The 14,082-nt window shown below is 34.1% G+C and overlaps 1 protein-coding gene and 1 non-coding gene across 2 annotated transcripts in view; both read right to left on the bottom strand.

Moving 5' to 3' along the window:
* Positions 1-1,247: 1,247 nt before the first annotated feature.
* Positions 1,248-1,354, bottom strand: LOC126019745 (U6 spliceosomal RNA). Its single transcript, XR_007499369.1, has one exon. It is a non-coding gene; the product is annotated as a U6 spliceosomal RNA (small nuclear RNA).
* Positions 1,355-3,602: 2,248 nt separating this feature from the next.
* Positions 3,603-14,082, bottom strand: part of GAS2 (growth arrest specific 2) — a 153,549-nt gene continuing 143,069 nt past the window's right edge. Inside the window, exon 8 of the mRNA XM_049781071.1 lies at positions 3,603-4,818. Coding sequence (XP_049637028.1) covers positions 4,600-4,818 — 219 coding nt within the window. The 3' untranslated portion in view covers positions 3,603-4,599. The remainder of the gene's footprint in view (positions 4,819-14,082) is intronic.

Below are 14,082 nucleotides of genomic sequence, written 5' to 3'. Positions count from 1 at the left end.
CCTGCCAAATGCAGTGAACTTTATGATTTCATCTTAAAAATGTATTGTATTTATTGAATATACGCTTGCCTTTAGATATTTGTATTGTATAATTTGTATTGTATAATAGCCATATCTTGGCTATTATATATTTAAATTAACATAAATGTGAATATATCTTTTTGTATGTCTTTGTGTTTGGGGGCTAGAAGCCAAAAATGGATATTACAGAGGTTGAAGCAGGCAACATTAGTTAATGAAGTTTTCTTTTTCACCATATTCCTATTAAAACTGATTATTTCATGTATTTTGATTCTTGCTATTTTTTTAATGGTAGAAACCATCTCATTTTAGAAGCGCTGAATAAGCATTTCTCCAATGAAAATATACTGATGACAATAGGCATATAAAAAGTGTTCACTGGTTAACTGGAGAAACAATACTAATGAGATATCTCAAACTAGTGAGAATGGCCTATATAAAAAATGTCAAGAAGCAGCATTATTGATAAGAATATGGTAATAAAGGAGTCAGTCACATAGTGTGAATTAAAATTGATTCAGCCTCCAGATAAAATAATATAAAGACTTCTATAAAAATTAATTAAAATTATATGTGATCCACTAATAATTTGGGGTCTATATCCCAAGAACACAAAAATAAATAAATATATGCACATCTCTGTTCACTGCAGCACTATACACCATATCAAGACTTGGAAATAGATGAGGGCTGTGAAAGTGGTATATATATGCAATGGAATAATACTTAGTTATCAGGTGAAGTCTTGCATTTGACTACAACTTTGATAGACCTTGGAAGTGTCATGTTAATTGATATCATTCAGAAGAGAAACAAATAATATATGATCTTACCCTTATATAGTCCTGGAGGTATTCATGCTAAGCAATGAAAAGTACTTAATAATATGAATATAAATAGTCATTGGAAAACAAACCACTGGGCAATGACCATTAAAATGTGGTTACCAAAAGGTTTGGTGGGAAAAAATGGAAAGAGTAGTGTTTAATAGAGTGTGAATGTAATGGGTAATGTGTATTTACATGAGGCCTCAGATTATACTAAACAGTCTTATGTTACCCTATCATACTGATTTTAAAGCATACTACCAATTGAATATTTCAGTAAAAATTTCAGTGCCAGTGTTAATGTGTTAATAAAAAAAATCACCACATACTGTGAAGTGTTTGCAGATCATATAGCACATAAATTATTTAAAACCAGAATTTAGAACTTTCTTTTTTTTTTTAAATATGGAATGCTTCACGAATCTGCGTGTCATCCTTGCACAGGGGCCATGCTAATCTTCTTTGTATCGTTCCAATTTTAGTATATGTGCTGCCGAAGCGAGCACTAGAACTTTCTTTGACTCAATAAAAGTACTACCCAATTTTAAATGGATATATATTTGAATAGTTATTTTACCTATTATCTACAGTTGCAGAACAAGCATAACCACATAGACAGGTACTAGAATAAGTGATAGCACTACTAGAATTGGTGATAATTGTTGATAATTAGTAGTAAAATATAAAATAACCACATGCCTATCAGCCCATCCTCAAACTATTAGAAAGTATTTGGAGATCTTAGAATCATGGGTTACTGGTAAAAAAAATGCTCTGATCATGTTTGAAAATGTGTATTTCTGGAAAGGTTACTAAATTTTTCATCTGTCAAAAATAGAACTCTCAGTATCTACACAAAATATGTCTATGTGAATGTTATGAAAACTTAAAACAATTCACATGTTCACCAACTCATGAATGAGCAAACCAAGGCAATGAGTAAAATATGGCATAGTGCAAACAAAATATTGTTAAGCAGTAAATGTAAACTACTGATACACATCATAAAATGTTTTGATTATCAAAAGTATGATATGTGAACTATGACTTTAAAATGCATTTATGATTCTATTTGGATAGAGTTCCAGAAAATGCAAATTTCTAATGCGTGTCTACTCAAATAAGCACAACAGACTATCTTCTTAGAAAATTTCAAAATTGGATAGCAGTGATGGTTGATCGTTAGTATAAAGTGTTTAAACTATATTTAATGTTGAATTAACTTCTAAATGTATAAAATATAATTAAAGAATATTGTACAATCATTCATTATTTGAATTATATCCGGATACCTTGAAGTATTGCAGCTAATTAATAAACATTAACTTCCTCCAAGTCATGAGGGCTACACACTGTTTCGTTGTTCTGTGTTATTTTATTGATGGGGACATAATTTGTTTTTTCATCTGTAAATATCTACTTCATCTCATGTTCATTTAGAAGTGGCTGTTAGCACACCTAACCCACCCCTTAGCTCTGGGTTTAAGTGACCAGTAATGTGTTTTATATCCAGGTGTTTCATCTAGTAATTTTGTATTTAATTATTTTAAAAAGAATTGTTTAAATTTGGGTATAGTCAAAAGTATCCTTTTTTCTTTATGTATTAAATTTTACCTTTCTCAATGATTTACTCTTTAATCCAATTTATTTCTGTTTCTGCACTAGATATAATTTTTTCTTTGTATAACCAATCAACTAATTTTCTCAACATCATTTAAACTTGCTTTCCTGGCTTTCTGTATGATCATTAAGAAGGTCCATTATATTTTCAAGTTTGTTTTAAAATTCTATTGTTTTCCAGTAGTCAAATACTTAGGTTAGTATTTTAATTTCTATTGTCTTTTTGTTTGTTTCCCAGTTCTAAGGGACTTGAAGAACTCTGAAAGTCTAGACCCAAGATGGTAAGGGCCTAAGATTATAGTACTGCTTGAGTTTTGCAGTGCCAGGGACCACATCAAGTCCACCATATGTTTTTGAGAACCTCAAGCATTACACCTGGTGATGTTCAGGGGTCAATATTGTACTGGGATTAATCACAACAACTGCATACAAAGTGTAAGCCCTAGGTCTAATAGTATATTGTTAGTCCTGAGCCCTCTATTGCATTAGTATGTCTTTTCATTTTTTCTTCTTTATTGGGATTTTCTCTATTCTCAAGCAAATTACTGAACTTAGAAATTCATTTAGTAATAAAATTCTTATTCCACTGTCTTTACCAGGATCTTATATTTATCTGCAAATAAGGAGAGGCTAGCCCACTCCAGACTACTGCCTAGCAATTCTCATTAGGGAGCCGATGAATAAGAGCCTCCTATATGTGGTAATTTCCTTCTGCAATGGTCTCATCTTGTTACATATTATTTCAGTACCAATCAATAATCCAGCAACTAGATATTAAATGTGACCATGTTTCATTAGTAATGAGACTAGAATAGATGTAAAGATAAGAAGATTTATTTATGTCACCCTCCTGGAAAATTGTTCATCCTCTTCTAATGCCTACGAACTGTAAATGTTACCATAAATGGAAAAAAAGTATTTTGTATAATTGTAATCATTATAATTTAGGTAACAATTTAAAGACCACCTATGATCAATCTAGATTCTTTCTGGAAATTACAGATTTCACCATCACAGTATAGCTGCCCAAAATGAAGAGATACTAGGGTAATCAAAATCTGACTCTCTGTGTGACTCTCAGGGTAAGGTCCCATTTGAATTTTAGTGTATTAAAGAATAAAATATTGATATAGAGACATATCATTTTGAAAAATTTATATTTTTAATTCTTGAATCATTAAGGACACTACTTAGCTATTTATTGATATGAAATAGCTCTGTCCTAGTATACAAGGGTACACAGAAGTCTGTAACATCATTAGCTACAGTGAATTTACTTTACTAGCAGGATAGCAAAGTAGGATTAACTAAAGATATATTATAATAAGGAAATGCATAAAATACCATGATGCCAGTGAGCATTTTGACTGTACAAATTATTTTGTCAAAATATAAAGAAATATCAGCTCAGATGTGTGAATTACACTAAGCTTGAATACAGCCATGTGCTTAGGAATAAGGGAAACCATTTAGAAGGGACTTTCTAAAAGTATGCTGAAAACTTCCCAAAAGTACCCCAGATATTTGGTCATAGATAAAGAATACACTTTAAGGCAACCTTCCAAGTAAATGTAAACTTTTCTAAAACTGGCCTTTCCAGCAAAGTATTGCTTTCATGAATGAATATGTAGTGTTACTGGATCTTTTTAGTAGCACAATATCACATTGATTATCTTTTTTTATAAATTAATTTAAAATTTCACAATTATAAAATTTCTGGGGTGCTTTTACTCTGTAGACATAAATCAGGCACTTTCTGTTGACTTAATCTGTAAATCTCAAAATATTCTACTCTAATTCCAGTTTTTATCAGTTTTTAGCTAGAATTTATAATATTGTTTCTAACATTTTAAACTAAATACTGTATTCACAACTAAGAAACAATAATTTGCCTATAGTTTGTCTAATTTGAAATTGTCTAAGTTGAAAATTTCTTTGAATAGGTCATCTAATACAGAAGCATTAAAAATAAATAGTGCTACTCTCTGAGCATTATTCAATATGCAGTGATGTTTCGGCTTGCTGCGTCTTTTTTTCCACAGTAATTTTCAGAACATGTGAACTAAACTGACTACACAGGATAAGTGGATACAGGCCATTATAACAGTCCCCTTGTAGTGACCAACTAGTTTCATTTAATCTCCTTCTTAGCCTTATAATTGGCAGAGACAACCAGGTAACTGTCTGGATTCATGTCCTTAAGGGTTGGAGATTTGCTCTGGATAGGGGATGTTTTGCCATCCACTCTGGAGATCTGCAGCATCCGGCAGGGATCATGTTTCAACAAATATCCTGCAAAGGTTTCCCATCCTCCTCCCACACGGACCATGACATGCTTGTTGTGCAGCATCTGAAATTAAAAAAACAAAATAGAGAGGAATTAGAATCAGAATTCTTGCTGTATCTCAAATCAACTTCTATTTCTAGTGTTGTACTAGCATTTTGCCTAATTTGCCTCTATTGTTTCTCTGCTTGGTATTCAGTGATTTTTACATGTACTATATTTGAGAGGATTTTTAACTCTTGCAAGTGGCTCATGAGTAAATGTCCTTGAAATCCAACTTTACCCTCTATTAGAAATCAAGGATTCTGTACAATACTGGCTTCTCTCTCAAGTTCATCGTAGCATTTATTCTGCCTTCATTTCCTGCTTCCTCACACCAATGCTTCATTCTTCTCACATTCATTTGCATATGATCAAGGACATAACAGGTCATGAGAAGAACTTCTATTGAATACTATGCTAATAATGTTGAATATTCAATGCAACATAGAAATGAAAATCCCTTCAGAACTTTTTTCCCTTAATGTTCCCCTAGTTCTTTAAAGCTAGATGTTACTGCAATGGCAAAGTATTTCTGCTTTCCTTTGCTAATTATATTAGAACATATCTTTTGAAAATAACTTACCTGCAAGCCCATGAACCACCTTTAAACTTACTTATTAAGATCATAGAGGGACAAAGTGAAAGTATACTAAACTTGACACAGGCATATTTCATATATCAGAAAATGTAAGATGAAGAATTTTTGCACTATCACAAAACTTGCCTGGCCCTTTTCCCTGAGTCACCAAGGTCATTTGGCCATGTCATGTTAGGAAAGAGCTGTGGTGGTGTGAAGGAATTGCAGAACTCCTTTGCATTGTAGAATCTATAAAATTCATTTTAATCAATCTCATTCCATTATCTGCTAGAAATTTGGACTCCCAAAGTTCTCATCAAGTGAAGAACAACTTTTCCACTTACTATTTTATTAAGTGATTAAATTTTTTACTCATTTTCTGAATGGCCAGATTCATGAAATTTTACTTGTTTTTAAGATTTTCAGAGCTTTAGAAATCCCTCTATATACTTACTAATATTTTTTTAAGTTTTTCTGCAATTAAAACATTTTTGCAATTAATCATTGTGACTCTCAAAGTAATAAAACTGTGTTGAATAGAAATAAATAAATATTAGTTTCATGAGAGATTAAAAGTCTTAGTTATTCTCACTTAATGTTTACAATTTTTGCTATATAGGGCCAGAGCAATAGTACGGTGGTTATGGCAATTGCCTTGCCATTAGCTGACCTGGGTTTAATCCCCAGCACTTCTTATGGTTCAACATTTAACCAGCACTAAGTCTTGAGCATGGCATATTTTCCAAAGAGCGGAAAAAATTAAAAAATAATACATTATTTTGGTCATGTAAAGTACCCTTCAAAATTATATTCACAGTATGTAAATTGATTTCAGAACCAGAGTTCATTCATTAAACTAATCTTAATGAGAAGTCTTGGTATGTAAAGCAGATCAACGGAATCATGTTTCAGTTTGCCACCCATTTTGCCTCCCCTGGTCCTTCATTTATGACTTTTTAAAGTGGACACACAAATCTTTTGTAGAATTATTATCCCAGCAAAATTGTTTGAAATGTCTACTAAATTCTTCAATAATAAATTTATTGCAAGGAAGTAGTATATTCATCCTATTACTATTTCTGACAACACATTCCTTACTCTAACACTGATTTTAACAAAAGAACTAAATTTTGTACTGATAATCTTTTCTCAATACTAAAGGAATTAAAATAATAATGACATAACAAAAATAGTATTTCATCATTTCTTCAGTGGTCTTAATGAAAAATTACCAGATGATTTGGCTCATTGAAAACATTTTAAAGAATGCATTCTTTTTGATGTCTATGATTCACATGTAGTTATTTCTATAACTGCTCTCACCACTCTTCGTGGTGAGCTTCATGAAGTGAGCTGGAAGTTCCAGCCATCCTCTCATTGTCTCTGAGGATTGTTGCAAAAATGACTTTTATTTTTCTTAAAACCCATAGATGAGTGAGACTATTCTGTGTATCTCTGTCTCTCTGTCTCTGTCTCTGTCTCTCTCTCTCTCTCTCTCTCTCACTTATTTCACTCAGCATGATAAGTTCCATGTACATCCATGTATAGGAAAATTTCATGACTTCATCTCTCCTGACAGCTGCATAATATTCCATTGTGTATATATACCATAGTTTCTTTAGCCATTCATCTGTTGAAGGGCATCTTGGTTGTTTCCAGAGCCTGGCTATTGTGAATAGTGCTGCAATAAATATAGGTGTAAGGAAGGGGTTTTTGTATTGTATTCTTGTGTTCTTAGGGCATATCCCTAGGAGTGGAATATCTGGGTTGAAAGGGAGCTCAATTTCCAGATTTTAGAGGAATTTCTATATCACTTTCCATAGAGGTTGGACTAGACGGCATTCCCACCAGCAGTGGATAAGAGTTCCTTTCTCTCCATGTCCCTGCCAGCACTGATTGTTCTCATACTTTGTGATATATGCCTATCTATGTGGTGTGAGATGGTATCTCATTGTTGTTTTGATTTGCATCTCCCTGATATTTAATGATGAGGAGCATTTTTTCATGAGCCTTTTGGACATTTGTATTTCTTTTTTATCAAAGCGTCTGTTCATTTCTTCTCCCCATTTTTGATGGGATTAGATGTTTTTTTTCTTGTAAAGTTCTGTCAGTGCCCTGTATATTGTGGATATTAGCCCCTTATCTGATGGGTGTTGGGTGAATAATTTCTCCCACTCGGTGGGTGGCTCTTGTATCCTGGGCACTATTTCTTTTGAGGTGCAGAAGCTTCTCAGTTTAATGTATTCCCATCTGTTGATCTCTGCTTCCACTTGTTTGGAAAGTGCAGTTTCCTCCTTGAAGATGCCTTTAGTCTCAATGTCACGGAGTGTCTTACCGATGTATTGTTCTATATACCTTATGGTATCAGGTCTGATATCAAGGTCTTTAATCCATTTGGATTTTACCTTCTTACATGATGTTAACTGGGTGTCTATGTTCGCTTTTTTGCAAGTGGCTAACCAGTTCTGCCAGCACCATTTTTTGAAGAGGTTTTACCTGATCCACTTAAGAGTTTTTGCTTTTTTGTCAAAAATTAGGCAATTATATGTCTGGGGAACATTGTCTGAGAACTCAATCCTATTCCACTGATCTGAGGCTCTGTCTTTATTCCAATACCATGCTGTTTTGATAACTATTGCTTTTTAGTACAGTTTAAAGTTGGGGAAAGTAATGCCTTCCATTTTCCTTTTCCCTAGGAGTGCTTTAGCTATTCAAGGGTGTTTATTGTTCCAGATTAACTTCATAAGTGTTTGATCCACTTCTCAGAAGAATGTCATGGATATTTTTAAGGGGATCACATTAAATCTGTATAATGCTTTGGGGAGTATTACCATTCTAATAATGTTAATCCTGCTAATTCATAAGCAGGTTATGTGTTTTCATTTCCATGTGTCCTCTCTTTTTTCTTGGAGCAGGGCTTTATAGTATTCTTTGTACAGGTCCTTCACGTCCTTGGTCAAGTTGACTCCAAGATATTTGAGTTTGTGTGGCACTATTGTGAATGGGATTGCCTTCTCGACTTCCTTCTCTTCCCTACCATTATTGGTGTATAAAAAGGCCATTGATTTCTGTAGGTTAATTTTGTAGCCTGCCACCTTGCTATATGAGCCCATTGTTTCTAGAAGCTTTTTGGTAGAGTCTTTAGGGTTTTCTAAGTAGAGTATCAAATCGTCTGGCAAACAATGAGAGCTTGACTTCTTCCTTTCCTATCTGGATTCCCTTGATATCTTTTTCTTGCCTGATCGCTGTAGCAAGCACTTTCAGTACCATGTTGAAGAGGAGTGGTGAAAGTGGACAGCCTTGTCTTGTACCAGAATTTAGAGGGAAGGCTTTATTTTTTCTCCATTGAGTATAATATTTGCCATTGGCTTGTGGTAGATGGCTTCAACTAGATTGAGAAAGGTTTCTTTCATTCCCATCTTGCTGAGAGTTTTGATCAAGAATGGGTGTTGGACCTATCAAATCATTTCTCTGCATCTATTGATATGATCATGTGATTTTTATTTTTTTTGTTGTTGTTGATGTTGTGTATGATGTTGATAGATTTACGAATGTTAAACCATCCTTGTATTCCTGGGATGAAACTACTTCGTCGTAGTGTATGATCTTCTTGATGATGCATTGGATCCTATTTGCCAGGATTTTGTTGAAGATCTTTGCATCAGCATTTATTGGGGATATTCGTCTGTAATTTTCCTTTTTGGCAGCATCTTTGTCTGGTTTTGGTATCAAGGTGATGTTGGCTTCATAAAAGCTGTTTGGGAGTGTTCCCGTTTTTTCAATTTCATGGAAAAGCCTGGCTAGCATTGATAATGGCTCCTCTTGAAATATTTGAAAAAATTCATTAGGAAATCCATCTGGGCTTCGGCTTTTCTTTTTGGGCAGATGTTTGATTACAGTTTCAATTTCCTCAGTAGTGATTGGGGTGGTTAGATATGCTACATCCTCCTTACCTAAATGTGGAAGGTTATAAGTGTCCAAGAATTTTTCCATTTCTTCTAGGTTCTCATGTTTAGTAGCATCAAAGTACTCTCTGATTACCCTTTGGATCTCTGCAATATTTGTCGTGATCTCCCGCTTTCATTTCTAATACGGGTTATCAGATTTCTCTCTCTTTCTTTGTGAGTTTTGCCAATGGTCTATCAATCTTGTTTATTTTTTCAAAGAACCAACTTCTGCTTTCGTTGATCTTTCAGATTGTTTTTTGGTTTTTCACTTCATTGAGTTCTGCTTTCAGATTTGTTATTTTCTTCTGTCTCCCTAATTTTGGTTCCTTTTGTTGGTCATTTTCTAATTTTTTGAGCTGTGTCATTAAGTTACTCAGGTATGCCCCTTCTTCCTTGTGCTTGTAGAGCTACAAATTTTCCTCTCAGTACCGCTTTTGCTGTGTCCCATAGATTCAGTTTGTGTCTTCATTATCATTTGTTTCCAGGAAAGTTTTGATTTCCTCCTTGATTTCATCTCGGACCCACTGCTTGTTCAGTAGCAGGGTGTTTAATTTCCAATTGTTAAAGTTTTTCTTCTGTGTGCCTTTGTAGTTCACATCTAATTTCAGAGCCTTGTGGTCAGCAAAGGTATCCTGCAAGATTTCTATTCTCTTGATTTTATGGAGGTATGTTTTATGTGTCAGCATGTAGTCTGTCCTGGAGAATGGCCCATGTACATTGGAGAAGAATGTGTATCCAGGATTTTTTGGGAAGTGTCTTATATATATCTTCTAGTCCTCTTTCTTCCATTACTCTTTTCAGAGCTAGTATGTTTTTGTTGGGTTTCAGTCTGGTTGACCTATATAGTGTTGATAGGGCTGTGTTGAGGTCTCCCACAATTATTGTGTTATTATTGATGTCTTCTTTCAGATTTGTCAGTAACTGTATTAGATAATTTGCTGGTCTCTCATTGGGTGCATATATGTTTAATAGTCTGATTTCTTCCTGTTGAACATATCCCTTGATTAGTACATGGTGTCCATCTTTGTCCCTTACCACTTTTCTGAGTATAAAGTTGGTGTCGTCAGATATTAATATGGCCACACAAGTTTTTTTGAGGGTATTGTTTGCTTGGATGATTTTCCTCCAGTTTTTGATTTTGAGTCTATGTTTGTTCTGAGTATTCAGATGTGTTTCTTGTAGTCAGATAAAGTTAGACAGAGACAGAGATGAGAATGGAAAGTGTCTCCCATAGAAGGAGGCTTGGATTGGGGGTGGAATTGGGACTGGAAGTTAATTGGAGAAATTGATGGTGGAAAATAAACATGGATGTAGGCCTGGGTCTTAGAACATTGTATGAATGAAACTCAATGATCAATAATTTTTTTAAATCTATCTCATGCTGATTTAACAAAAATAATAAATAAAATAAACTGTAAGAGTAACTTTTTAAGAACAAAGAAAATAAAGAGGTGAGATAGGAGAAAAGAAGAAAATATCAGAAATAGATCTATAATGAATTAAGTAGTCTCTTCCTGATTTTTCCAGTATACCCATTACTCCTAGAGGCCCTTTAAACAAAACAACTCAACACAAAACAGAGCACATGGTTCACTTTATTAATAAACTGTTAACAGTTTTGTTCTTCCTTTTTACTCTCTTATGCTTAAGAGTATAGGTCACTCAACACATGCACTATTTCACCACTAACTTATCAAAAATTTCCTATTTCTGCCCCCTGTCTCCACTGGACTGCTCTTTTCAAAATACAACCATTTATTATGATGATGGTCTAAGACCATTTCAAACTTGCAGCCCGCAGCCCGCAAACAGCCCTTCGTACAACATTTTGTGGCCCTGCTCTACATGAATCATTTTTTGTTTTGTTTTGTTTTAGTTGTTTGGGTCACACCCCCCAATGTTCAAGGCTTACTACTGACTTTGTACTCAAGGATCATCCCAACTTTGCCTCCTGCGGCACACAGGTAAATTGAGTTTGAGACCCCAAGAAGGAGACAAACCACCTATTGAGATAAAAATCTATCTTCAGGGAAGCCATATGTTTCCTAATATCTCCTTGTCAACCTCATTCACTGTGTTTTTATAAGCCATCATAACTGGAATAAAAATAATGTTTATAGAAGTCATCTGTTCTCCTGAGAAAGAGTGTTAAGTTAATTTATAAGACAGCAGACTCTGCCATCAGCTAATATACTGAAATAGCATATGCTCAAAAATTGGGCAACTGGGAATTCAACTATCTGCCTGAATTTCTTGCCATGTGGAGGAGTAAGATGACAGGTGTTCAATTACTACTAAGTCATAAAGAAAGACTGGTAGCCACATTTTTATGATACATGGTGATATCACTTAATACTAAGTCAATGTAGGTACCCTTATCCACAAAAGACATGTAAAGATTTCTTTGTCACAGAGTGGTGACTCATCATGGCTTTCCATAATTTTTAATTTATAAACTGTTAAATGCTATCTCCTAATTTACAAGCTTCTTGAATGATTGCCTTAATGATTATATTCTAAATAGTTTTTCCAGTTTGCCATACTCTGTACTTAGATAAAGCTTTAGAGGAATGGACAGAACTAACCAGAACAGAGGATGGCACTTTTTTTTTTTTTTTTTTGGCAATCTGGCCTGACAGAGTGACCACTGAAATTTCTGCTAACATTCAGACATTTATTTCAATGGTTAGTGCTTCACTCCATGCTCTTTATTCAAAGGTATCCATTATTCTCAAAATACCTTGTGACTTGATATGCATGAATATTTAGTCATAAAGAATGTGGCATTTGCTATTCAAAAAAGAGCCTACAGTTTTATTATTACTAAAATGGTATAGTTACGATGACAGGCTTCTGGATCTTTTTCTATGAGTTTAATATAGATTTTCTTTTATTTAATTCTTGGAGTCAGTGGTTTACAATACCATCAACATTTATACATAAAACAACAGTAGCTCAACATATTTATACAGACTGCCCATGGGTACCTAGCAGAAGTGACAAAGTTCAGAAGTAAACACGAGGCTCTTTTTTTCTTATTTTTTCTTAAAAAATAAATGCTCAGGGGCCAGAGAGATAGCATGGAGGTAAGGTGTTTGCCTCACATGCAGAAAGTCTGTGGTTCAAATCCCGGCATCCCATATGGTCCCCTGAGCCTGCCAGGAGCAATTTCTGAGCATAGAGCCAGGAGTAGCCCCTGAGCGCTGCCAGGTGTGGTCCAAAAACCAAATAAAATAAAATAAAAATAAATGCTCAAATATGTGTAATTATTAGCCAGACAGGGTAAACTAGGGATTATGTCTATCTAATTTCTATTTTCCTTTTTTCCCCCTAAAACGTTGTTGGGCCACATCCAATAATACTCTGTTTAATCCTGATTTTGGCTCAGGAAATAACTCCTAGCCACATTCACTGGAATTTATGTGATACCAGGGATTCATGATAGGATTGTTGCCTTCTTACAACCATGTATGAGACAAATGCCTTACCTCTTATAATATCTATTTAATACTGATCTCTTTATACATGCCCTTTACATAAAAAAGAAAAATAACTGTTTTTTAAAGTAATACTATTTTATTAATTCCCATTAGTAATATTGACCAACTCTGGTGTAATCCTTTTTACTATACTCTGGTTGTTACCTATACCCAGAACAAATAAGGTGCTTAAATACATGTTCAGAATTATTTCAAATATTTTAATCTGAAATAGATTATCTCACCTGCATAAAAAAGCTGAAAATTAGGTAAATCCAGAGTATTTTATCTTGTATCCCTTACTCTGCACAGAAACTGCATAGAAGAGATCCATGACTGTCTGTAAATTGTCTAAAATTATTTTATTTTGTTGTCCCACCTAAACAGTAGTTAAATCTGCCTAGAGATCTCTACTAAGGTTAAGCTTTATTAGTTAAGCATTACTAACTAATATTACCAGTGTTATTATTTCCACTGCCATTTACAAAGGGGGAAATGGGGAATCAAGTTAAGTAAGTAGGTGGTAGAAGACACTAATCTTGTGATACCATGATTTGTGATTTGCTGTCTTCAACAATAAACCCTATATTAGGGACATAGAATCCTGAAATTCTCATTTAAAAATTAGTCATTGCAAAGTCCTAAATGATAATCCAATTTATCATTATGAACAGGGCCCAGGATCTAAAATTACTGGCTATTAAAAAGTTCAGAGACATATTCTGGTCTACTCCTATATCTCTCTGTGAGGAATAATGTACTTTTTGGGCTCATTACAATGCAATAACTCTTAATAACTTCCTTCTGGAAGCAAAATTAAGAGATAATCATCTCACATATGAATGCAATATTGATTGGAAAAAGTTCCATTTGAACATGCTTGTAAATTTATAGAGGAAAATTTAGTGCCAATGTCCATCACTTTTCATGTGCTTATTATGTAAGATGCTCATCTGCCTAGCTCAGAGTTAGAAACTTTTGCTATACTCTAATTCCATATCTATGGTACCATTTTAAACAAAGTGGATAATATTCTGAAAGTATGTTATATATCTCTTAGTATAATGATAGCAGTCAATAGAAAAAATGAGTTCTGGGACAGTTCTTGGGGACAGTAAGTACAGCAGGTGAAGCACTTGCCTTGCACATGGCTTCTCTGGGTTTGATCTGGTACCCTATATGATACCCTGCCAGAAAAAAGTCTAAACTCAGACCCAGGATTAAATCCTGAGATTTGTAGAATGTAACCTAAAAATCATAAAAGAAAAGATGTTTTAAAGAAAAA

This window comes from Suncus etruscus, chromosome 9 (genome assembly GCF_024139225.1).
Source record: "Suncus etruscus isolate mSunEtr1 chromosome 9, mSunEtr1.pri.cur, whole genome shotgun sequence".
In the NCBI taxonomy this organism is placed as follows: domain Eukaryota; kingdom Metazoa; phylum Chordata; class Mammalia; order Eulipotyphla; family Soricidae; genus Suncus; species Suncus etruscus.
This window is presented reverse-complemented; position numbering and strand designations above follow the sequence as displayed.